The sequence below is a fragment of the Photinus pyralis genome, unplaced genomic scaffold, assembly GCF_008802855.1.
Source record: "Photinus pyralis isolate 1611_PpyrPB1 unplaced genomic scaffold, Ppyr1.3 Ppyr1.4_LG10, whole genome shotgun sequence".
NCBI classification, from domain to species: domain Eukaryota; kingdom Metazoa; phylum Arthropoda; class Insecta; order Coleoptera; family Lampyridae; genus Photinus; species Photinus pyralis.
Genome location: NW_022170250.1, coordinates 433817 through 460520, shown reverse-complemented (window position 1 = coordinate 460520; position 26704 = coordinate 433817). Strand labels below are relative to the sequence as shown.

The 26704-nt window shown below is 37.7% G+C and overlaps 1 protein-coding gene across 1 annotated transcript in view; it reads right to left on the bottom strand.

Moving 5' to 3' along the window:
- Positions 1-26325, bottom strand: part of LOC116162135 (nuclear pore complex protein Nup88) — a 51417-nt gene extending 25092 nt beyond the window's left edge. Inside the window, exon 1 of the mRNA XM_031475674.1 lies at positions 26083-26325. Coding sequence (XP_031331534.1) covers positions 26083-26289 — 207 coding nt within the window. The 5' untranslated portion in view covers positions 26290-26325. The remainder of the gene's footprint in view (positions 1-26082) is intronic.
- Between the last annotated feature and the right edge of the window lie 379 nt (positions 26326-26704).

The following is a 26704-nucleotide window of genomic DNA, read 5'->3' as shown; positions in this document are numbered from 1 at the left end:
GCTTGGTAACGTAAAGTTTATTTGAAAAATCCTGTAATAAGAGTTCCTCCGTTAAATGTCGCCTGCTGAGCGCAGTTGCAGGACTTTTGGCTGATGGAGCGTGGCATGAGGTCGCGATGGCAAGGCGACCTGGTTCTGCAGGCGGAGAGCTGCGTGTTTCTTTAAGCGCTTTTCGGAGCTCTCATCTTAAACATTTGCGTCGCCACACTAAACCAGAACCGTAATCCCGTGTATTCCAGATCCGATATAACCTGAAATACTTTCCCGTTTATTTTCCATTCACCAGATAGCTTTCCGTTTTATTCATTTATTCTTTTTCTCACCAGACCTGTTAATATTTATTTAGTTTTGATTCCTTTCTCCATATTATTTGCTTTGCCAGCCGTAACAGTCCTGCAGACTTTCGTGACCTAGAAATGCAATGATTTTTTGGGTTTGTCTTTAAGTCGACTTGACTCAAACACAATTGTCACCGTCCTCCGCGATTGCCGAAAGATTCAACTGGCTCTTAGTTAACTAAGGGGTTGTTTGAATCGCTCGTAAGATTCCTTTTGACAGGTAAAAGTAAAGTCCGTGTTATACAACTCTGGTGTAAGGGTTCAGTACCTAAAATAAGACAAAGTGAAAGCGTCCTGACTTCCGATACTTTTGGAATGTACCTACCTGTTCACCGTTGGAATTGAATTATATATATATATATATATATATATATATATATTCGAAATTTTTATTTAGTCCATAACTTTTGATTGAGAGGTGGGATCGAAAAAGTACGAATTGTTTTGTATTCTACGCACCAAAATTAATAAGCAAAAGTGTTTTCCCGAGAAATTTTGGTGTAGTCGATTTTTGGTAAAAAAAACATACAACATACAACAGAGTAGGAAAGACCGAGTTAAAAAATAAAATTGAAAATATAGTATACGAAAGGGAGGAGAAGGAGGAGGGTGTAACATTGGGGGGAGATTTAAATTCCACACAAGAATAAAAGAAATCAGGAGATAAAAAGGGCAACAAAGAGGGGAACTGTCATTAGAGTTATTAGAAAAGAGAGGATGGAGAATTTGGAAATATGGAGGAAGACGGTGACGGGGAATACACATGCATGGGAGGAAGAGGGAGGGCACTAATTGATTAGAACTAGTAAAAGTAGTAAAGGAATTTAAGGTTCCCTAAAAAGGGAAGAAAAAAAAACAAGAACAAGAAAGATACAAAGACGAAGCGAGATACAATTATGAAATAAAGATACTGTTGAGACTTAAAAGAGGATAGCATTAAAAAGGCAATAACGGCCAAATGCGGGGGAAGGGAGAGACTCATATAATGCTATTCGGTTTCTTTCTAGCTTATTGTAGTCAAATCCGCAATGATTTTTTTACCAGTATGCGATGGTGTTGAATGACTGGTAAGAAGGAAACGTAGAAGAGGAGAGGAAAGTGGGATTCAGAAGAGAGTGAAGAACGATTGACTGTATGTATGTACTACAGTTTGGTTGAAAAAGAATTGGAAAAAAAGGACGGAAAAGTGATGGCGTTTTTCATGGATTTAAAGAATAAAGTAGAAAGGGAAAAAGTATGGAAAATGATGGAGGATGGGAAAATAGATAATAATTTAAAGAATGGTATCAAGGAGATAAGAAGGAGGTTAAAGAAATGACGGAAGATGAACTTACAAGGAAAGAAAAACATCAACTAATAGCGAGGTTCAGATGCGAAAACCAGGAGATAGGAAAGAAGAATGGAGAAGAAAGGGAAATGCAGACTATGTGGAGAGAAACAGGAAAATATTCACCATGTATGAGAATGTAGAGAAGTAGTAGAGCAAGGGAAGCAATAGTAGACGAGGGGGAAGAGGAGAATAGAAAAAAGAGTAAAACAAAGAACAAATTTAGCAAATTAAAACAATTGACGATTGCCAGTGTATATAGAAGACTCACTGAGGATTACGTTAATTAATATAGAGTCGAAAAAAGAAAGTAATAATAATCATAATAACGAAAGTAAAAATAATTGCGAATATAAATATTATAACAATCCGAAACAAAAAATAGTAATAAAAACAACATTAACAATGCGGGTGAAGAGTCTAAGACTGTGACATTAATTAGAATGAATTTATGAAAATGGACAATATATTCAATTTACTTCGCTTAGAAAAATGGAAAACAATTTCGTTTCGTCCACCTCGACACGAACACCGATTGTGCAGATAAACCTACATAAAAATAGGCGCGACTCGCACAGCCCAATCTAAATAATTAATTTGAACAGTAGAAATTTGGTGGCAATTACGACCATTTGTACCTTTAACACATACACGGCGCACTAGTAACACGCCAATGCTTGCTGAAACCGCCGCTGCAACATAATTTATTGGACACTTTGATATACAAACAATCTTTAATGAAATTCTTGGTGTTCATTAATTACACATAATGCACCCATTCGATCGCGCAAACCACCACACATCATCCCCAACACTAACCGAGCGATTTTCGACAAAAAAAGAGTCAAGACGCGCCTGAACTTATCGCATTAAAACGAATTTGATTGGCGTTGTTGCAGCAGAAACGAATTCGCAATTAATTTCCACGCTGACAGTGTACAAAATGAATTATTAAAGGCAGGACTCGTCAGACGGAAAATTAACCGAACAACTTTTAATATTTTATAAATTCAGTATTTGTTCTTATGTTTAAGAGGAGGAAAAATACAAATTGACGTTTCAGAGGAGCAAGCTAATTGAATCCTTAATAAGGGAAATTTAAATTTTTTATCTCGACGAGAATTTTTAATTCCAATAGCTTTATTTTGATACTTCCTGCAGAAGTGAAGCTTATTTTTCTCTCCTGATGCGCGCACTCCGCCTCCTTTTTTTATTTTTAATACGAAATCCCGAATATCGAGAAAACAATTATTCTCGTCGTTTCTTTCATTAGGCTAATATTGAAAAGGTGTCCCTTCGAGTTTACACGTCGCCGCCTTCTTCTTGTTCGTCGTTCATCAATTTACGCCGCAGCCGCCACCTTTCTATTTGATCGTCGAGCTTGAAACTTGCTCGATTGCTTTTGAATTTCAATTTAACAAATAAGATTACAATGCGAAAGGCTAATTCGGTTACAATTTTGGGGCCTTTGCTACTCTTTTTATCCACCTACATCCAATCTCGCTTTTAGATCAATCGCTTCTGGTTTTGCTTGATAATTCAGAAGATTAACCCGCCATGAATCGCTTGTGAGTATTAATGTTCACTTAAAGATTTGTCGAGTTGAAATTGTGTTCAACCCTCTTTTAGGTCTTTTGAAACCGTCGAGATTCTGTTAAAGATCTGTCAAGATTCTGTTGAGGTTCCATCGATATTGACTCTGTAGAAACGTTCTGAAAGCTTTTTTGAATCTAGAGATTTTGTTTAGGATTAGAGCCGTCGTAGAGCTCACGTCAGAGTTTTTCAAGAGAGCGGAAACCTAAAATTGGTCTCGAGTCGGAGTAGAGATCACCTCAAAATAACACTCGCATTGGAGTTTCTATGAGTTCAAGGACGCCCATACAGGTCAATCCACCCGCAACCCGACGGCCCCCCAATAATCTTTCCAAATGTTATCGTCTAATTTTGGAAATAGACTCTCCCTTCGCACGACTGCCACAGATTCAGTGGAGATCTAGAAATTCAACAATATTGTCCCTATCTACTTCAACGTCGACAATTAAAACAAACGGCTAGTTAACGATTAAGTATAGTATTCATTTGTTTTAATTTATATAAGACGTTCGTGTCCCTTTAATCGAGAATAATCTGCTGATATTAAATGCGATGTAAATGGCTTGTATTTAATTATTGCCGCGGAACGCGAAAAAATTCGAAGGCGAAGCTTAGGTCGTACGTACTACGTATTTAAAAAAATGCGGATAGAATTTAACGAGCAATAATAAGAATAAATGGTCCCAAAATATCTAGATGGCCGTCGAGAAATTAGCAAGACTAATAACGGTACTAATCACCATACCTACGTAGTGGAGGAGAAAATAAAAATTGTCGAAATTACATCGCATTCGCATTCCACCGTGACAAAGTGTTGCCACCTCACAAAACGTGATATGGCACTCAGGCGACACTTCTCTAATGATAAAATTTGTCATCTTTTGTGCCCGAAGCGTATTGGAGCTTGTTATTTATATGTGAGTGGGTTCTGAATTGTCGCCGGACACGCCATCTTCTAAAGGGATTTTATAATAACACACATTGTCATTGTCCTAATTACGATTGTTGAATGTAAAAATGGCCGTGATTAATATGGACGCGGAGACAAACAGAAGGAACGAAATGGTACAACCCTATCTCGAGATAATATACAGATAACAAGCGAGTTTTGCAATAATTTTGAGCCATTTGCAAGGCAACTCATGAAAAAGAGCGCCATTAAAAAGTTAATTTAATTAGCAGTTATTGGTGTAAGTCGGTTAAGTTTTTTTATCTTCCGAGCACATGGGGTTGAAGGCGATCTAAATTAAACAAGGGTTGCTTCTCTAATTATATTTTGTGGAGACATTTATGCCTAAAGGGGTCTGATGACAAAATATCTTTTGTTGACTTTTTCTTCACCTTTAAGACGGTTATATTACAAACTCCCGCGTTTTTATTGATGCGTAATAAAATTAAGGCGGTTTTTAGTTTCGAAACTTTCTGATTTTACACTCGCCGCGACATTTTTTTTCCCTCCAAGCCTCTCCATCAAATGAACTGAACTTGATATACTGAAATGAAATCGCCCATTTAGGACACGGAATCTCGTTATTACGAAAATACTCAAAAGAGATAAATAACGAAACGAAAGGTGGATAGAAAGAGACGACTGATTTACTGTATTAAGGAATTAAACGACTTCTAGCTGCCAAAACACTCAACTGCCGTTTCTCTCTATTATCAGACGTTCTTCGGGTTGTAAATTTCATTTGATTAAATTTCCTTTCTCTCTAAAGTCCCGAGAAGAGCAAGAGAAATATTTGTTATTAGTTTATTTAAATAATTCCCTTTGTCGAAAACCATAATAATTAACTGTTAAACGCGTAACCTTCTTTGAATACAGAGACGTACTCCACAAAAAAGTAATCTAATTTGTTATTCTACAACCGTCGCATTTCTAAACTTATTTATTAATTACTTGTCACGATTCTGTTACTGCAAAAAACCTGTCACTTCAGGTAAGAAGTGGCCGTCAACGTGGGGCCATCAGAGGCATATTCAGTGTCGGGTGTCACTACTAGCAGTTTTTGTTTTATATTTTATAAACAGAGTGACCAAATAAATACTATTAGTTCGACTATTGTAATGCTAGAACAGGGTCTAAGGAAAAATCGGTAGAGATAGAAAGAACACAAGATAAAGAATCAAGTGATAAAGAGTGCAACAAAGAGGGAAACGTGTTACTTAAATTATCAGAAAAAAGAGGATGGAGAATTTTCAACAAAAATATGGAGAAAGATAGGGATGGGTAATTAACATACATGGGGAGAAGACAGAGATCAGTAATTGATTACACAATAGTAATAATACTGAATTATCAACCGATGGAAATAAGTCTAAAAGAGAAGTAATGGAAGCGAAAACGAAGGGAGATAAACTGTGAAGTCGTATAGAAAGAAACTAGAGAAAATAGAAGAAAAAATAGGAGGGAGTACAAAAATATGAAGGAGAGTATTAAAAAAGCAATAACGTGGAAAAAGGTAAATCAAGGGGAGGGGAGAATAATAATCAAGAAAAAAAGGAGAAATAGAGGAGTTGAGAGAGCAGAAAAAAAGTAAAAACAGAAAGAATTCGGAATCAGGGAAATAAAAACAGAGATGGACTTTTGGAAGATGATAAAGAGAGGAAAAAGAAAAAAACAAAAAAAGTGGTAGGTAGAGATATACTGAGGACTGGAAACGACACTTTATTAAGGTTTATTAAGGTAAGATACTAAGAAAGGGGGCGAAATATCAAGAGACTGAAGACGGGGAAAGTGGGAGGGAGGGATGAAACAGAAAATTAGGCTTGGATTTTCGACACATGTAGTATCAGGGAACTGTTAAACAAGACATGCAGAGGAGAACCTGAAGAATGGAAGGAACGGGTAATAACAACAAAAAAAGATGATGGGATTAGAAACCTCGAAACCACGATACCTGAAATAGAAGGCTAACGCGTAGCCAATTGAGCTACGGACAATTTTTATAGTTGACCGGTCGGCAACCTTTGGACTTTGTACAGTGGGGAATGGACTTTGAGCGGTGCGTAATAGACTTTGACCGGGGAGTAATGGGGTTGACCTTTGGACATTGAATGGTGTTTGTAGTACCGTCTCACCTTGAAGTGTATGCACCATCTTAACACACAACGAGCAAAGAAAAAATACTATGAAAGGAATTGATACGGATGGGCGGAAGAAAATAAAGAGCTCACGAGGAAATAGTGGGTAGGTCAGAGCTGATAAGGGTGGTGGTTGATGAAATACCTCAGGGAAGGACGAAAAGTTATTAGGTATTATCCTAATAGGCTTGGATGCGGAAACGGGGAGAGAGGGAAGCATAAGAGGCTAATAAAGGAGAAAAGAAATGAAAAATTTTGTTTGCAGTAAATTTGAATTTGTGCAGGAGATTTGAATTTTTGAATTTGCGGAAGTCTTCCACTTTGTTTTAAAGTAGTGTAAAGGTAGTATTCACTGATTAGAATTAAGAACTAGAACCATAAAATGTTTCCCATTGGATTCTTCGTAAAATTCGTTGCGCAATATCGCAAAACCTCTCTGGAAACATTTTTATCAACATTCTAGTGCAGCAAACTTTATATAATAGTGAAATGTAGACCAGTTATACATGTTTAAGGTACTTACGCCATGTAAGAGGTTTTTCTTGGGTACTGACGTAGTTGAATATGGGAGGTTTGCGATAATCGCCCAAAGCTCGGTTATTTGAGGGCTCCCTACCAAGAAAACATGTTTTTGTTGTTCGTCGATGCATAATAAAAGCGTATCTGGCAACGTCACACTAAATTTACAAACTCGATATACGAAGGTAGTTACGGCAAGTATCCTCGTGGTAATCCTTTCGCTTAAATTGCAGGCGGATGAACGTTCTTGCGAAAGATTCTTTTTCTTCTAATCGCTTATTTAATGTAAGTGGATGCTTAATAGTGATACTTTATCAGATTTTTGTAGAGATACTAATGCCTCAACGAGAATCTAAGTTAAAATCTTAGCTATATTGGTTAGGCATATTTAATTTCAAACACACGCGATTCAGAATGGTCTCATAGGACCAATTGGCACCGAAACAAAAACAGCCACACAAACACCCCGAATATTTAAAATGGCACAGTCAATCATAGTAAAAAATATCATTCGATAGTAAAAGCTGTAATTCCGTCATATCGATCTGAGTGATCGGCAACTTAATTTAAAGCAATTGATGAAACTTTGAATGTATAAGTGGCGTACTCTTTTTTTAAGCTGTTGAAGCGGCGATAATTTGTGTCACATTTTGGTAATAAGTAGGATCTCGAGGTGGAGGCTGGCATCCTTATACCGTTTCCTAACTGGTTCCGCTCTGGGGGCTTTCAGCTTTTATACGTTGGTACAAGTGCATCCTGTCTCCAGAGATGGTTCTAATATACCGACGAGACCGCATTATAATTATAATTTACGATTACAACTTAGGCAAGTAAAATGAGAGATATTTTATTGTGTCTTCCCATTGTTATTATTGTATTTATTACGGCGGCGGTAAGATCTCGTCGAGGTGCCGTTAACGCGCCGCGGCGGCGGAAATCATTATTAGCGGAGTTGGGAGATACTTTAAAGTTTGCGATGTGTGGACGGGATTTTTAAAATTCATCGACGTTTTCCAACTCGGTATGTGGAAGAACGAACAAAAGCGCAACTTTAAACGTATTCGAATATATTCGCGCCTTAGGAGGCTCAAAATTGACATTATTTTGCAATAAATTACGTTGAATCGCACCCTTGACGAAAATATATGCGAAAAATATCAGGGAACGTTGCACGTTACTCACCCCACCGCCTTACGTTTTTGCATCTGAAAGGTGACAAATACAACATTTGTGAGTGCTACATTGTTTGGAATTGGCCCGTTTCTTATTTTTTGATGTCTCGGTAGTTGTTTGCCATTTGTATTTTGATTTACTTCAAATATGGAAATTGGCGAGGAACTCGCGTATTTAATGAAACGAACGAGGAGCATTGTACATTCGTCTGGGGGGAGACTCTAAGAGATAGTGGATGATTTTAATTAGATATTTAATTGCCAAAGCTTGGAAAAATTGTCGTTTGCGAGTCCCATTTTTTCGCCGTTAACTACGTGTAAATTACTCAAGTAATAGTCGGAGCTAAATTAAAATCGAATGATTAATTTAACGGCGTCTGAAATTGCAGCTTCATCAAGTTAACTGTGACGATTCTTGAACGAATGCGTCTGATTAAAAGCGAACCGCCGCCGCCGGAATTGATCTCACTTCCTGTTAGGTTATTTTTTGAAACCCGAATTAGTTTTTAATTCATTCAGCGCGTGCAGGACGGGGGACCAGTTCGATTGTTTTAACTCGGCCATAAATGCAAATCAACCATTGTTATTTTCTTTCATTTGTTACTTAAAATGGTGTAACACCATTGTCGTCATTTTCGTATAAAAGAAATGTATTAAGGGTTCTTTTGTTTTATGTCGTTACGCTGGCTTGATTTAACTTTATTATTTCGTTCGGAAATGGCCTCAGAATTTATTGCTTTGTAAAAAGTCACTTCGAGATTTAACAATTAGCCGCGCCATTATTCATAAATTTCACCCGCCCTCTCCCCCGTTCTGGCAATAATAAAGAGTCGACACACGTATAATCCAATCACCCTAAACTAAGAGGAACAGACAGTGGTTATACTCGGTGGCCACATTCTCATAATGTTGGTAACCCTGCGGGGATTGGTAACAATTGCAGGCGGCACGTTAACAATCAACTTAACAACTATCTCCGTTTGTTTCCGCTATTGTAGCGGTCTTGTACTCTGAGGTACTAGGCAACTGTGTGCTGTCCAAAGCAGACCACATAAACTTTGTGCGAATCACGCTAAGAAAGCGCCTTTATGAACTCGCACGCGAAATCAAGGTTTCGTTTGGACTTGCTAAATCCTCTCCAATTTATTCGCATTCCGTTACAAGTTTACTGAGTGTCACCTCCATTCATTGTTTTTACCATCGTGTAAATCATAGAATGAAGATGCCTAACATGCGCCCCACGTTGGGCACCCAATAATACTGGATTAATACAAATTGCCAATCCGGCCAAGTTCATAGATTGCCACAAACGCCAAGCAACTTTCTCTGTCCGGTCCAACGCGATACTTTTATTTATTTGAAACGTTTACACAACTGTTAAAAAAATAAGGACCTTATTAAAACACAACAATATTTATTCTCAAGTGTCTTATCTCAAACGAATTTAGCTATACGTCGTATATGTCAAGAATAAGTCGAAGGCTTTAAAAGAGCCTTTTTCCAGAATTGTCTAGGTCAGTCAGTTACATTGGCTCTTTTTAGAGCTTTTAAGGTTAGGAAACCTTCCAAGGCACACAGTGATTATTAAATTTCATGGGCATTCTATGGAAGGTATGTTTCCCAACCCCCCCCCCCCCCTCCAGACGCCCCGGTGCAATGTTCTCCTTTAACAAGTTCAAGGACCTAAGGACTTTCGTGATAGTGAGAACCATCGAATATTTGGCAAAAGTAACCCCCCCCCCCCTAAGAAAAACAGATTCAATGTTTCCCTCCCTACCCAACTATCATACATTCCCCAGTGCCACGTTTTCCTCCCACCTTTCTTCAGTCCTAAGGCATTTCGTGAGAGTTTTGTATAAAGGACTTTCGGGTTTTTGAGGAAAATGGAAAAAAAATTCGCTGGTCCCCTCTCCTTCACTATCATAAGGCCTTCGTACACGGATACCCCCTAGAGCTACGTTTTCCTTCGCCACTTCATCCATAAGGGCCTTCGTCATTTCTCGGTAAAGGAATGTTGAATCTTCCCTCCCCTGCAACTCTCATAGGATCATCAAATACTGGAGAATATTCCATGCCCCCCAGACCCCACGCCTCTACATTCTCCCTCAAAGACTCGAAAGCCCTTTACAGAAAACTATCAACTGAAAGGTTGAATTAAAGCGTAGCACCGTGGCATCTGAGGGGTATTGACTACCTTATGATAGTGGAGGGTAAGGGAACAGCGAGTCTTTCTTTCCTGAGATGTACTCCATATCCCGCGGCGCTACGTTTTCCTCCAACCTTTCAGGCCTTTCGTCATAGTTTTATATGAATTGCTTTGTAGTCAGTTTGTCGTAACGGTTTAAGATTCGGACGCTCACCGCACAGGTGGTGAGTTCGAATCCCACAACTTGCCAGTTTTTAGTGGTACATAACATCTCCCGAATACAATGCTTCGGAGGGCATGTAAAGCTGGAGGTCCCGACAGTCATACCACGACTGTGGTCGCTGTTGATGCGACCCGAAAACGTCTGTACCTAGGGAGTGCCACCCATACAAACCACACATACATGCATAAAGGGCTCCCAAGTGTTTGTGATATGGAAGAATAGGGAGGGGTGGGGGTCTTATAGTATAAAATACCCAACAGGAACAAAAAAATTCGCTGTTCCCTTTCCCTTCAGTATCATAAGGTCTTCGCAGACGGAGGGTATTCCACTTCCACTTATTCCGTCAACCTTTCAGGTGTAAGGCATTTCGGGATAGTTTTGTATAAAGGACTTTTGAGTCGTTCAGAATGAAAAAAAGGATTCGCTGTGTCCTTCACCTTGACTATCATAAGGTCTTCGTATACTGAGGGGGTATTCCACACCCCCCAGAGCTACGTTTTCCTTCAACACTTCGTCACTAAGGGCTTTCGGTGTAGTTTTCCGCACAGAAAATCGAATCTTATCCCAGGGAAAGATGCAATATTCCCTCCCTACTATACCATGCGATCATCAAATATTGGGGAATATTCTTTATACCCAAACGCCCCGCTCCTACCTTCTCCCTTATAGATTCGAAAGCCCTTTACAGAAAACGATCACGAAAGTCTTTAAGGCTGAAAATTTGAAGAAAAGCGTAGTACCGGGGGGTTTGGTGTACGAAAACTGTATGATAATGGAGGGGAAAGCATTTCGTGATAGTTTTGTATAAAGGACTTTCGGGTCGTTGAGGAAAAATGGAAAAAAAAGGTTTGCTCTGCCGTTCACTTTGACTATCATAAGTTCTTCGTACACGGGGGGGGGGGGGGTTATTCCATACCCCCCGACCTCCGGTGCTACGTTTACTTCATCCCTAAGGGCTTTCGTGATAGTTTTCCATAAAGAAAATCGAATCATTTCCCAGGAAAGGGTGATTCAATATTCCCTCCCCAACAACCATATCCTACGATCATCAAATACTGGCGAAAACTCCATACCTCCCCGTTTCTACATTCTCCCTTAAAGATTAGAAAGCCCTTTATAGAAGACGAAAGTCTTTTAACACTAAAAATTTAATAAAAGCCGGGGAGTCTGGCATACCCCCCCAATACACGAAAGCTTTATCATAATGGAGGGGAAAGGAACTGGGGGTTTCCATAAAGAATATCTTTTCACAGGAAAGAAAGATTCAATACTCTCCCTACAACAATCATACGATCATGAACTACTGGGGAATATTCCATACTCCCCAGACTGCCAGATTCTACATTCTTCCACAAACACTCGAAAGTCCTTTATAGAAAACTACCACGACAATCTTTAGGATTGAAAGATTGAAGGAAAACGCAGCACCGGGAGGTGTGGGGGGTATGGAATGTATGAACAGTGAATCTATTTTTTCCTGGGCATACTCCACATCCCCCAGTGCTAGGTTTTCTCTCAACCTTAGAGCCCTAAGAACTTGCGTGATAGTTTTCTATAAAGAGATTTCAAATCTTTGTGGTGTGGAAGAATGTGGATTACCCCTAGTGTACGAAGACCTTAGAATGGCGACGGGAAATTTTTTCTCTAGGGTGTATCCTCCCCCTCCACCTCCCCGAGCCTGGGTTTTCCTTCAGCCCTACGGATTTTCATGACAGCTTTCTACAAAGGGCTTTCGAATCTGCGGAAGAATGTAAAAGCGGGGGGGGGGGGCTGGAACTATCATAATATCGTCGTATGGTAGGGGTGCGGGCGGGGTTGGTACACGTGCGTTTTAATAACAAACCAATCGTTGTTAACAACGTCAAAACACCAAAATCTTCCAGTCCATTGGAACGATTACTACTTTTAACAGTTTATGGAGCGTCTGTAGTCTGCGGAGGAACTGTTATAGAGAGCTTCTTAGTCTTTGGAGACTTCTGCCAATTCCGTAGATCTGTAGCTCCTGCAGTTACGAAGAACACAGAAATTATCTACCGTGATTTTCGCACTCACGGCACTAACCCTCAATTGGACCGCAATTCTCTCGTAATAAATTTAGTTAATCGTTCAAATCCTCGAGTACCGCGCGTACAATGTTCAATTGTTCCTCAAAGCGCGATTGTTACCTACCTAATTCAAGTGACCCGTATCATTACAAAACTCTTTTAATAATTACCCCATTAAACACACTTGTTTAACAATACGCAATTACGGGCCATTGAAAATTCCCAACCACGAAAATGCGAGTTTCTTATAATTGTAGCCTTTTGTTGCAATACTTTGTTGAGTTATAAAAAAATGGACTTTCTGAGATGAGGTGCCCTCGGGCGTTTGTGCCTTTCGGACTTGACGTACGCACATTTCGAGTATTTAGTGTTGGCGTGTATCATTTTTGGATTGCCACGTGGCGGGCGAAAATCGCGCGTCGCCGTCTTCGGCTTTCGCGTAACGTTATGACCCGCGGGTATCTTTTTTCCGCTAATTTGAAAATTCCTTTGAAGCACATAATTACATAATTTGAGCTCTGAGAATTATAAAAATCAATTCCAAGGTGTTGACAATGCGCAGTGCTGTATATGTACGGAGGCGGAACTAATTTACTGTCACCGCCTACTGTTCCTGTCTTAATATTACTTACTCAATCCTAATTTTCCCTTAAACTGAAAATAAATTGTTGCTAAATTGTGGTAGATATAATGGGTTTTCATTGGTTTAAAAGATCCGCGGGCGAAAAGCGACGTTAATGAAGCTCAACCGCAAAACGTAAACGTCGTCATGTATGCAACCTTTTCAATTTTATATTTGACATTTCTCCCAACTGATATTAATGGAATATGTGACATTTGTTTAAAAGTTTCTGGTTGAAATTTAGGACATCTATAAAGCCATAAAGTATAAACGTTGTGTGAGATACGTACGAAAAAGTATACCCCTGGGTCATCTATTTTTGTCTGCCGGCGAGTGCCTCATCTATTCATCTCACTTCCACAATAAACAATGTATTGGAATTTGTCTTGATCAGGTCTGAAAGTGAGCAATTTTTATAATACAATTTTATTTCGCTATACGTGCCGCTCTGCGTCTGATAAAAAATCACCAATTTGTGCTGTAATAACCTTATATACGCTCCGAGTTTTTCCTACGATTTCTCTCAGATTTTTTTCACATATTCTTCCAAAGTAAATCTATGTCGCGTTTAGATTAATTTATTTTTGTCGCATACTCGCTTAAGAAGGCTTCTATTGAAGCAATTATTAAACACGAAACAGAGTTGAACACCGATTTTCCATCAAAGGTAATTACCATGCTCTTATTGAAGAGGCGTCTCTCAGGGGAGCGAAACGAGGGCCAGTGTTATACCTACTTCACTGAAAAATTACTATGGGTTACTATGATGTAACAAACCTCTACGGGTGCGCTATGTAGTAGGTATCCGTTGTTTTGTGAGATCGTAGCCTTGTTTCACTGAAAAATTAAAGCCAGTTTAAGAATACCCAACTACTTTATGGTAAGCAATATTTTGAGAGCGTCAGAAAAGATTTTTAAACAAAGTTCGAACAGAGTTGTTGGAGATGATTCGAGGTTCGATGACAAGTTTGAAGAGTATCCAAACGAGCTATGAGTTCACCTTCTTTTATGGCGACCTTTGTCTCAATCCGCTTTCGTATTTTGCAAGATGAATCCTTCTTGGTGTTTCTTTAGTCCTTGCTTAACTAGAAACGGCAGTACATCAGACCCAATTATCATTTTGAAGGAAGTCCGAAGAAGGACGAAATCAGACGGTCTAGAAAGGGTTTGAGTGGGAATCAACCCGTGCAGCTTAAGGAAAAGGGTGGAGGTGAAGAAATGCCCCCATTTTTAGGGGCTCAAAAAAAGGCAGTATATTACCTTCCTTTTTTACCAAAAACGACTGCATCAAAATTTCTCCAAAACAATTCGTACTTTTTCGATCGGACTTCTCAATCAAAAGTTATGGACTAGAAACCAATTTCGAAAGAAAATTCAAAGGGCTGTAACTTTTGAACTAGTAGCCCAATCTTGGAACTGTTTGAAATTATGGATTCTACAGGCCACATTCTATAAGAAAATTTTTTTTCCGGGTCGATCTGAGACAATTTTTTTTTTCGGGGCTCAAAAAAAGGCAGTGTATAACCTTCCTTTTTTACCAAAAATCGACTGCACCAAAATTTCTCGGGAAACACTTTTTCTTATTAATTTTGGTGCGTAGAATCCAAAACAATTCGTACTTTTTCGATCAGACTTCTCAATCAAAAGTTATAGACTAGAAACCAATTTCGAAAGAAAATTCAAAGGGCTGTAACTTTTGAACTAGTAGCCCAATCTTGGAACTGTTTGAAATTATGGATTCTACAGGCCCCATTCTATAAGAAAAATTTTTTTCCGGGTCGAGCTGAGACAATTTTTTTTTCGGGGCTCAAAAAAAGGCAGTGTATTACCTTCTTTTTTTACACAAAACGACTGCACCAAAATTTCTCGGGAAAACACTTTTTCTTATTAATTTTGGTGCGTAGAATCCAAAACAATTCGTGCTTTTTCGATCGGACTTCTCAATCAAAAGTTATGGATTAGAAACCAATTTCGAAAGAAAATTCAAAGGGCTGTAACTTTTGATCTAGTAGCCCAATCTTGGAACTGTTTGAAATTATGGATTCTACGGGCCACATTCTATAAGAAAATTGTTTTTTCCGGGTCGATCTGAGACAATTTTTTTTTCGGGGCTCAAAAAAAGGCAGTGTATTACCTTCCTTTTTTACACAAAACGACTGCACCAAAATTTCTCGGGAAAACACTTTTTCTTATTAATTTTGGTGCGTAGAATCCAAAACAATTCGTGCTTTTTCGATCGGACTTCTCAATCAAAAGTTATGGATTAGAAACCAATTTCGAAAGAAAATTCAAAGGGCTGTAACTTTTGAACTAGTAGCCCAATCTTGGAACTGTTCGAAATTATGGATTCTACGGGCCACATTCTATAAGAAAATTTTTTCCGGGTCGATCTGAGACAATTTTATTTTCGGGGCTCAAAAAAAGGCAGTGTATTACCTTCCTTTCTTACAAACAACAGACAACAGGGACAGAGAAATGTCAAAACAGGTGCGGAGTGTGCGAAGAGGAGGGGCATGTCCCGTGGACAATGGCTTGCGCAAAATTTAAGGAAACAATTAGGAAGCGGACGGAACCAAAAAATAAGTCCGACCAATAAAGTAATAAACTCACCTACCACCTTTCCGCATACGATGTGCATCACCATGGGGGAAGACAGCGCATGGAAGATAAACGCAACATATTTCGATTTAGTAGACGAAAAAGTTAACCACTTAAGGTGTCACTTCTCAAAATTACCAAGTTACGAATTTGTAGGTAGTATGAAGTAACATAACCTCACATTTTGATGAAAGTAAGTGAATTTTTTTATTAAAATTGTGGAAAATTTAGGGCATCTTCCGCAAATTTTTGTTGTTGTAAACGCTTAAGGTACCCTCTAACCTTTTTATTATATAATTTCATGATCGTAGCTCGGGGTCCGTATATCGCTATATACTCGAAAAAAGAATTAAAGAGAACGTAGAATGAAAAAAAGAATCACTTTTTGAAATAAAAGAAAAGAGAAATAACAAGAGATAATAAAAATAAAGAAACGATTGTATTTGATGTAAAAATCCTTAACACAAGAAGAAATGATACATATAAAAAAAACGAAAAAAATAAATTGTGTATATCAAACAAAATTATTATGTCGTGCCATCTGTCTGTCACATTTCGCACTATTGTAATAGACGTTTTCATTTGAATTCGAAGATTAATTTTTTAATTGTTCTAGTTTTGAACGGGGGTTATCCAACGTCATTAGACTATACAAAAGCGTTAATTTAACGTTTAAAAGCAAACAAATCATTTTCCCCCACAAAACGGCAAATTCCTTAAACACAATTCAATAATACATTTCAGAAACGCTATCAAACTAAAACAATACACAATCGCAACCTTGTTAACTAATGACAATCGTTCCGAAAACCGACAATCGTTTCGTTAGATTTTAATTAAAATGGCGACGAATATTTTGAGAAATATGCAATCTTTACAGGTATAATACACGTTCGCCGTCTCGTTCGCGCCTGTCGCCGAAAGACGGAGACGCGTTTGTGTTCATTACCGAAAATTATTTCTGATTATTATTTATATTAATAATTCGGTCGGTATAAGATTAGAAATCCCTTTTCGCGTCTTTGTGGGGCGTTTTGTTGCGGTAGCGCGCGCGAGAAATCCTTGCGGGGGTTCTAATGTACGTGCATTTGTCAAAAAACGGGCGCCCCCCCACCTTTACTTCTGACAACTAGAGAGTCTTAATGTCTGGAATTTGATAAACTTGTAACGCGCATTGTGTCAGAACTTGGGCGCTTTAAAAATGGGCGCGCATTTATTTAAATATTCCCGTTACGCTAGGCCGTATTAAATTGACTACGTTGCCTAATTAATTTCTTTTTATTATTTCCGTGTTACCTTCAGTTCGCCAGATTTCGCCTTTTATTCGCATTAGTGAATTACAACGATACATTTATTTACTTGTGTTTAATACAAAACAACAAAATCACACTTTTATTGGTACTAGATTTACTTTGTTGTTCTCAAGGGTTTCAATACATTTACGGATTTATGGTACAGTACTCAGACTAGGGATCCAATGGGTACAGAGGCAAATTTTTGTTTGATAGATCATGAGAAAGCATTTGATGAGCATACAGAAGAGATCAAAGCCGTTTGAAATTGGAAGAGGAGTGAGACAAGGCTGTTGTTTGTCACTTACCCTTTTTTACTTGGACCGAGACTTGGATTAATCAATGTTTTAGGTCCTAAAATGAGATAAAGTTCGTACCTCTTCAAGTTCCGACGTGACGCCACGCTTAATTTCCCCTGGAACCTACGCAAACGTTGATTGCTAATTACCATTTTAGTGGACCATTTTTTGCGACCGTACTAAGCTCCATGGTTGTGAAAACACGTTTCAGAATATTTGAGGTCGACCACTGGGGCACAGGTAAGCCAATATGAGTAGGGGTTGACTACCAGGCGCTAACTAGTGTTAAATTTTTTGTAGCGTTTTAACTCCAAACTTGCATAATAAAGTAAGTCACCTAAAGTGGTGTAGTTTATGGTACTCAGAGGTATAATCTGAGCCCTTTCAGTGCGGGTTGCCTATTCCTTCTCGACTGGGAAAAAGGGCAGACTAAGAAACCCTTGTTCTGGTCATGGTCTTGGCTTCCGCAGAAAACAACAGAGCTATATTTTGTTAAATGACCATCAAACAAATGTAGTAATTACAATTCGATGTATCGAAAACCAAACGTTATATAAAGGAGCGGTCGAAAATCAAAATTACCTTTGAACTCTGGTTGTAACGGTCTTTTGAGCTCAGAAGGGCGCTTTTCTGCCTTATCTGTAACATATAAAAACACAAACAAGCAAATAAGAGAAATAGTGAACAGCGCGGTGCATAAATATTGCGGTAGCAATGTCTAACGTTTGACACTAGGGTAAATCGTATACTAAAACCGTATACTTAATAAGAATCAATAATTCGAATGATTTTACAACTATCAAAAGCAAAATTTTGATCGACAACGAATTGTCCGTACAAATCGGTGTGTGAGAGAATGAAAACTACTTTACGATGCACAATTATCTAAATTTCTATACAACAGCAATATAATCTAATTAATTCAAAATGTAAATAAACTAACACGAACAACACACAAAAGTAACGTCACTAACATCGTAGACATCTGTTCCGGAACTCAATTACAATACGTAGGTAACTAAATATCTCGTATAACAAACAAATCTAAATTATACAACGTAATCAAACTAACAGGAATGAATTTTCTGAATGACAAAAGTAATCGTAGACAAAATCGGGCCTCGGAAGGTATATTTTATGTAGAATTAGAAATATCGAAGTGATCATCTCCAAAAGGTTTCGTAATACTTACAGTTAAACAGGAACAACACGTGTAAATTTATGTAACGTAATATCCGTTCATACCTCACACCAATTTTACTTGTAAATATAAATCCGCTAAGCGTATTCAATGGAGCAGCCACAACACATCAGCAATAGAGAGAAATATGGAGATATCCAATACCAAAAGCCATTATTCAAGTAGACAATAAGCCAAGTAACAGTAATGGCGTATCGACAAAAATTTGCATGATACCAACATGAAGGCACGATCTTCTCTGGGAGGGAAAAGTACAAATTAAAGGGAACGAGTTATGCAGCAAGGTACATACCGTGAACTCTAGCGACAAGAGAATGAAGTAAGGTCAATGAACCCTATAGCACTCGGATGGCCCCTAGCGGCGAACTAAAGAACTAAGGTAGTAAAAAAATCTATCATAGAAATAACTTACATCTGAACTAAACGGGTTTACAAAGGAAACACCTAGATGGCGTATGAATACCAACTATAAATTTCGAATTTAAATAAAACGTTACAAGGTTTAGAGCAGGTGAATAAATACAAGTATCTTGGAAGAACAGTAGCGGAGGAATGGAAAAGCACGACCGAAATGAAAGCAGGAATACGATTGGAGCTCAATAAGGGGAAGAAACAAATTTTGGGCTAAAAAAACGACCGAGTCGAGACATTCATTCCTGGTATTGGAGGCTGAAGAAGTGGGGAAAGGGGACTTTAAAGGGCAAACACAATGTTTTGGGCCAAAAAAGGAAAAAAATGATTGGAGACATGCCCATTCTTGGTATTGGAGGCTGAAACAGGGGGTAAAGGAAAAGGGCAAACAACATTTTTTGGGGCAAGAAAGGAAAAAAATGACTAGAGGGCATCCTGACATGCTCCTTCTTTGTTTGGAGGCTGAAACAGCGGTAAAAAGGAGACTTTAAAGGACAAACAAAATTTTTTGGGCCACGAAAAGGAAAAAACTGACTGGAGGGCATCGAGACATGTCCATTCTTGGTATTGGAGGCGGAAGAAGCGGGGAACGGGGACTGTACAGGGCAAAAACATTTTTTGAAACACGAAAGGGGAAAAAATGACTGAATGGCATCGAAACATGCTCATTCTTGGTATTTAGAAGTTGAAGAAGCGGGGAAAGAGAACTTTAAAGGGCACACAATATTTTTTGAGCGACGAAAGGCAAAAAAAATGACTGGAGGCCATCGTGACATGCTCATTCTTTGGTATTGGAGGCTGAAGAAACGGGGAAAGAGAACTTTAAAGGGAAAACAACACTTTTTGGACAAAAAAAGGGAAAAACATGACTGGAGGGCATCGTGATATGCTCTTTCTTTGGTATTGGAGGCTGAAGAAGCGGGATAAGGGAACTTTAAAGAGAAAACAACATTTTTTAGGTTACGAAAGGGAAAAAATGACCGAATGGCATCGAAACATGCTCATTTTTGGTATTGGAGGCTAAAGAAGCGGGAAAAGGGGACTTTAAAAGGAAAACAAAATTTTTATGGTGAAAAAAGGCAAAAAATGGCTGGAGGGTATCGAGACATACTCACTCTTCGTATTGGAGATTGAAGAAGAGGGCACGTTCAAGGGTAAAAAAATGTTTTCCGCCGAGAAAAGCTAAAAAAGTGACTAGAGGGCGTCGAGATATACTTACTCTAGATGGAAAGTCAAAGAAATTGATAAAGGCAGTTAATTTGACCTCTCGTATGGAAATCCAACAATCCCCGTCAGAAATAAGCTAAACTCCCAGTGGCTTCTGTACAAACTGATGTATTTAATTAAGACACAAAGGCATGTGATATATCAAAGCGGATCGCGAGATTAAGAAAGAAAATAAATAAATGTAGGGTTTATAGATGTGGGCAATTCCGTCCTCGGTTTATTGGATAGCGATAGTTAATGATGTCAGTTGGCTCTCGTGGCATCAGTCTTAACCGCAAGATAAATACGAGTGGAAAAAATAAGGATATTAAAGGGGAAAACAATCTCCTTCGAAACTGATAGGGTAAAGGGCACCTGTTGAACACGCACGGACACTGGTCATTTACACCCCCTTGACCGGTCTTGAACTACAACCCTTGTCCTCGGTTATGATGATAAGTTTGCGTGTTTACTACCGAAATTGGCTCGATTCTCGCCAATACCTCCAATATGAGGAATTAGCGACGTGAGACGAGCCAGAAAACGGCGGCACGGAACAAAAGTGAAGAAAGTAAATGAGGCGGAGGTAGAAAAATTGTGTCGGTGGCGAGTACGACGTCTTTCCCAGACCATCTCCATCACGGTGTCCCTAAGGATACACGGTCATTACGTGTGCTCCTAGAAAATGACCGGCGAGTATTCTAGCGCTCATACGTGCTCTTATATGCCTTTTGGATTTTTAAAAACAACAATTGCGTCTCCTATGTTTCGTTGGCGTATTATAGATGAAGGGATAGAGGAGATGATTAATTTTCATAAAGTCATTACGTTGTTGGTGTCATTTATTCAAGACACACCCCGATCGCGTGCCTCGAATCAATGGAAACTAATATTGTCTTTCCAATTATTTTCCCTTGCCTTGTTATTATTCAAATTTGAGATTTGGTTCAATATTTGATTCTAATTTCGGTAATGGATGATTAAATCAAAGTTTCGAACCTAAAAATTTAAACGGAACGAGCGAAAGGAGTGGGAAACCCGTCCTCCCCCCGGACGAAATTAATGTAATAATAGATAAGAAGTGTGGTTTTGAATCGATGATCTATTGCGAAATTTCTCAAATGTTTTTTTGCAAATTGCCGTTTAGTTCTGACAAACGATTAATAACCAGAGTAAATGGCACATAAAAAGCTGATTTATGGATGGAAGCAATCTGCGTTTAGGAAAATCTTGCCAATATCCTACATTAAAATTAACTTAGGGGGAAAATATTAAAATTACTCGCTTTTAAGTGATTTGGAAATTTTACAGCTTTGTTTTCGATTTACCGTCGTTCTTACAATAATCGACCATTAGGTAATTTAAGTCGCAGTTATTTATTTCCTCACGTAGGTACACGTAAGGCGGAAGATATCACCAATCTGTACGGAGCAATTCTGTTACTAAGATTCACATCTTCACGACAGCTGTGGTTATGTACGAGGGGTTATTCGCTGTGGCTTTCGGTTACATACAGTACTCGTTTCTTAAAATTTTTCTATGGGCACAATGAGGGCCATTTAATAGGTAATGAGACAAATTGCCGGAATACTTTTCTACGTAGTCCCTACGGTTCTCTTAATTTGCTTACTACCCCTACCATACAATGCTTTAGGTCGATCTTCAAAATAAATTTTGTTAGAAATCGAGCACTGTGGAAACAGCTGATCGGAGAGTATGTAGATATCATCAATCTGTACGGATCTGTGATGCTTCTCGTGCATGGCAGATAGAAAAATGTGGATTTGCGTGAACGGAAAGGAATCTTATTATCCAACTCGGGTTTTCACCATCATTTATATAAAACTAATAGCAAAAGGTGTTCTTGCCCGACAATAAAACGATGTGCTTTAACGGTGGCGTAAAGGCGCGCGGATACAGAAACGATTAAAACAGGCCAATCAACGTCTCTGATAACGAGTGCCGGAAGGGTTGTCGTTATCTCAGATGCGATTCCTATGCAAATCATTCTAAGGCACTTTTGATTATTCCCTTTCTGATGGGGCAGTATTTTAAAGGTTGAAGAGTTACGCGAGCCCGTATAAAATTGGTCGAGAATTAGTCACGCACGGTCTGGCGACAAATTAAAGAAATGGCGATAAATATCGGTCTAGTTTACACAGTTAACAGCTCGAGGTAGTTATTTTTTAATATCGCTAATAACTCAAAAGTGCACGCAGAGAAAATCGCCTTGATTGGCGACCTTTTTCCCGTAATTTATAATATTATTACTTGGCACGCATCTGAAAGTGATAAATTTCGAACGCCGTCATATTTTCAATTAATTTACGAAAAACTACATTTCGCCTGATAAATACATTAAACCCGCGGGTGCCGATCCTGTCCCAAAATCCCCGGCTACAATAAATTTACAAGATTAACCGTGCGCGCACAACTTCTAATTAAATTAAAAACGACCTTGAGGTAATCGAGAGGATGTAATTGTAGAAATAAAAAAATAAAACGAAGACGGAACTCGACCAAAATCAAGAAAAACGAGTCCGTCCTCCGGCCTCCCCCATTAATTTTACTCCATTCTTTATTAAAGCAATCCGTCTTGGTAGGTAAAAATCCGAAGGATAAATCAAAAGTCAAACTTTGTTATTTCATCAATCATTGTCGGGAAAATCTCGACTGTAATAATACAGCTATACGGAATTTTGTCAATAACGAAATTCGCACTTGCCACGCAATTTCGTTAAGAGAATGATTGGAAAGGACTTACAAAGTAATGTCTTCACCACAAAAATATATTCCTCCTGATAAAACACGCTCCATTAGGATCATAAATGATATACTTAACTTTTGGAAATTAGTGTACCAGAATCACAGAAACAAAGTGCCAAAATCATTAGCAAACACTTCCTCACCTATTATGTTTTCTTATGTCATGTTTTTTAAGTTAAATAATCCCAGTGAAGGGGATAAGAGAGACGCCATATTGCAAACCAACGTTACTCCTAAAAAATGACAAATTAGGCATTTCAAAATTTCCAAAAAAAGAATTTTTTTCTACGGCCTCAAAAAAAGGCAGTACCTTCTTTTTTTACCAAAAATCGACTGCTCCAAAATTTCTCGCGAAAACACTTTTTCTCACTAATTTTGGTGCGTAGAATCCAAAACGATTCGTACTTTTTCGATCAGACCTCTCAACTAAATACAAATTTCGACAAACATATATATACAGTGTGTCCCAGATCGAGTGGGATTGCATGGGTAACTTTGTTATTATTAAGGATAGAGAATTGGTTTAATGGGCAATGTTTTGCAGTTTTAGATGCTTATTTAAAATTTTCTTTTGGAAATTCAAAATGTCGCATAGGTTCGACGTAAATTCAAAAAAACTAAAATTGGTCATTTCCTTGAATGTCTTATATCATCGAAAGTATAAGAGATATAAAAAAAAGTTTTATATAAAAGTTACTGTCTTTGATACGTTTAATTTAGAATTGATGTCAAAAAAAAATTCAAGATGGCTACTTTTGAGGAACATTTACCAACTTCCTAAAGTTAAATAGGCGCCATATGGGATTTTTAGATTACTTGATATATTTTTTAATTCTCTTTTCAACGAGCCATCATAAAATAAGATTGAAAATAAGATACCAGTTATATTAACGGTTTTTATATTTTAATCAAGTAGGCTGTGATGAATTAAAAAAAAACAAAACAAAATCTATTCGAGGCAGAAAACAATGAAAATAATTACATCAAATGTTTAAAAAAATCAGGGACGCACTCATGAGAGGGGGGGTTTGGGCAATACAACTCCCTCCAAAATTTTATATAAGCGGGCAGCGGCCTAGAAAAATTTGATTTTTATAACATCACTTATTGACTTATTATCCATACTTACATACCTACAAATGGTGATATAACTACAAACTATCCCCTCGAAAAAAGTCATGCCATTGTCCAGTTAAAGACATTTCAAGACACTTCGCTTTATTTTACACAATGTATTACCATTGATGAATTGTCCCAGTTCACACTTTGTAGGTGGTTTATCCGCAAGAATATCGAAACTAATAGTTTTACCAGTCCGAGTATATGGACAGATAAATCTTATTTTTCTAACTGCGAAGTGTTCAAATCGACATTATGAACACTACTCGTCACAGGAAAACCTACATGTTGTAGTTTCCCGCCGAAATCAAGTAATATTTTTTTTAATTAATGTATTTTATGGCATAATGGGAAGTCATGTAATTGGACCGGTAATCTTCGATGGATCTTTAACTGCTCACCATTATTTACAAATTCTCCAATAAACTTCCTTAAAGGATTTTTCTCGACAACGTATGTTTCGAAGGAAGGGTTAGTTTATGCTACCTACCAACAAACTGGCTGCTCAGGTCACAATTCACGAATTATGTACAGTACATTAAATTATAAAAGTAAGTACTTAATTAAAAAATAAAAGTAAAGTGGAAGTAGCTACCAATACAATAATAATAATAATCATCAATGGCAACACGTTGCCTAAACTAAACTGTCTTGAAGTGTGTTTCACTAATAATGGCCAGTATTTTAAACATCTGGTGTAATTATTTTCATTGTTTTGTTGCCTCGAATAGATTTTGTTTTGTTTTTTTTAATTCATCACAGCCTACTTGATTAAAATATAAAAACCGTTAATATAACTGGTATCTTATTTTCAATCTTATGTTATAATAGCTCGTTAAAAAGAGAATTTAAAAATCTATCAAGTAATCTAAAAATCCAATATGGCGCCCATTTAACTTTAGGAAGTTGGTAAATGTTCCTCAAAAGTGGCCATCTTGAATTTTTTTTGACATCAATTCTAAATTAAGCGTATCAAAGACAGTCACTTTTATATAAAACTTTTTTTTATATCTCTTATACTTTCGATGATATAAGACATTCAAGGAAATGACCAATTTTAGTTTTTTTGAATTTACGTCGAACCTATGCGACATTTTGAATTTCCATAAGGAAATTTTAAATTTCCATAAGGAAATTTTAAATAAACATCCAAAACTGCAAAATATTGCCCATTTAACCAATTCTCTATCTTTAATAATAACAAAGTTACCCATGCAATCCCACCCGATTTGGGACACACTGTATATTATATATATAAATATGGGTCAAGGGGTCAGGGGTCAAGGGTCAGGGATTGAAGATTTTAATTTAGGTAGTATGTGATAATTTTAAGGTGTTATGTGTTTCTTCATCTAATTGACGATTGTAAAGTTTCTCTGCCCAACATGAAATATATTATTATTATTATATCCTTGTAGGCTTGATTAAGATTCTCAACTTCTCTTACCTGACACTGAAGCTTATGCTTAGATTCAAATACTTACCTACACAAATTTTAATTGATTTGCATAAAACAGCCTTTACTTCACAAATGTATTATTAAATACTTATACTTTGTCACCATTAAGTACAAGTAGCTGTATGAATATTACATAAACAGCTCGATTTTATTTACACTGTAATCAAGTAAAATAAAATGATAGTAAATCCAATTACAGATCCCTGTGGAACACCATAATGAGTTCAGACTGTAAGTACTTATAGACATGTTCAAAACTATGCAAGCAACCTTCTATGTTTTTTCAGTAATGCGAGGATAGTGATACATGACAGAAAAGTATTTCTTCCTGCTGCAAAGTACTTAGTATTATGGTCTCGGTTTAACTTATCCCCAGGATAACTAAAAGCGAGACTAAAAGTGAGCAGAACACATTTTATCCATTGCGATCAAAGTATTACCTGGAACTCGATGTAGAGGCTACACTGACAATACCGAAACATCGATTTGTCTCCATCCAGAGCAAAATAAGGCAACAATTTATAGAGGCAGTGTGCAACGAAAGATTGACAAGAATTACCTTCGATGTCTTAATGCTACTCATCCAGAAAGGGTAATACCATTTCGTATTTATGAAGCAAATTTAAATCGCACCTTACGATACTAATAAAACAAGCACTTACTTGATGAGGGACAGTTTCGTCGTTCCTCGAATGCACAGCCTTCACATTTAAGGTTAGAACACAATTGTCTTGAAAATCCCAAACGAATAGCACGCCGTCGTTTATCGTTAACACATTTTGAGTCTTGATAATACTCGCCGGTAGGGATTTGCGTAAATTTTCGAATAGTTTGTGCTTATTTAACTTTAAATAGTCGGTTAAACTCATGTTGTTGATGTTTACGTCACCTCACTTGATCTACGATGTGGCGTACACTCGCACTACTAAAGTGTGAAAGCTTAGCTACGCGGGGCTATTTGAACTACTTGTACAAGCGCGGTTTATTTCTCCGTTCACATTCTCAATTATTTTAAATTTATTGGAACAGCGAAATTTAGACGAAAAAGACTACTGCTTTAGGCTTCTATGGAGGAAAATCTACACAACTTATGAAAGGTGTTTTAAATTAACATAAAACACTTATGTCATATTCTAAGGGCCTCTATGTACATTAAAGATCGCTCAATATTGGGTAAGGTACCTTTATAGTGTATATTAGTAGATCATCTGTAGGAAGGGATATTTTTATATCATTTCTAGTTCGACAATTTTTACTGATTTCCTTATTCTAAAGACAAATTAA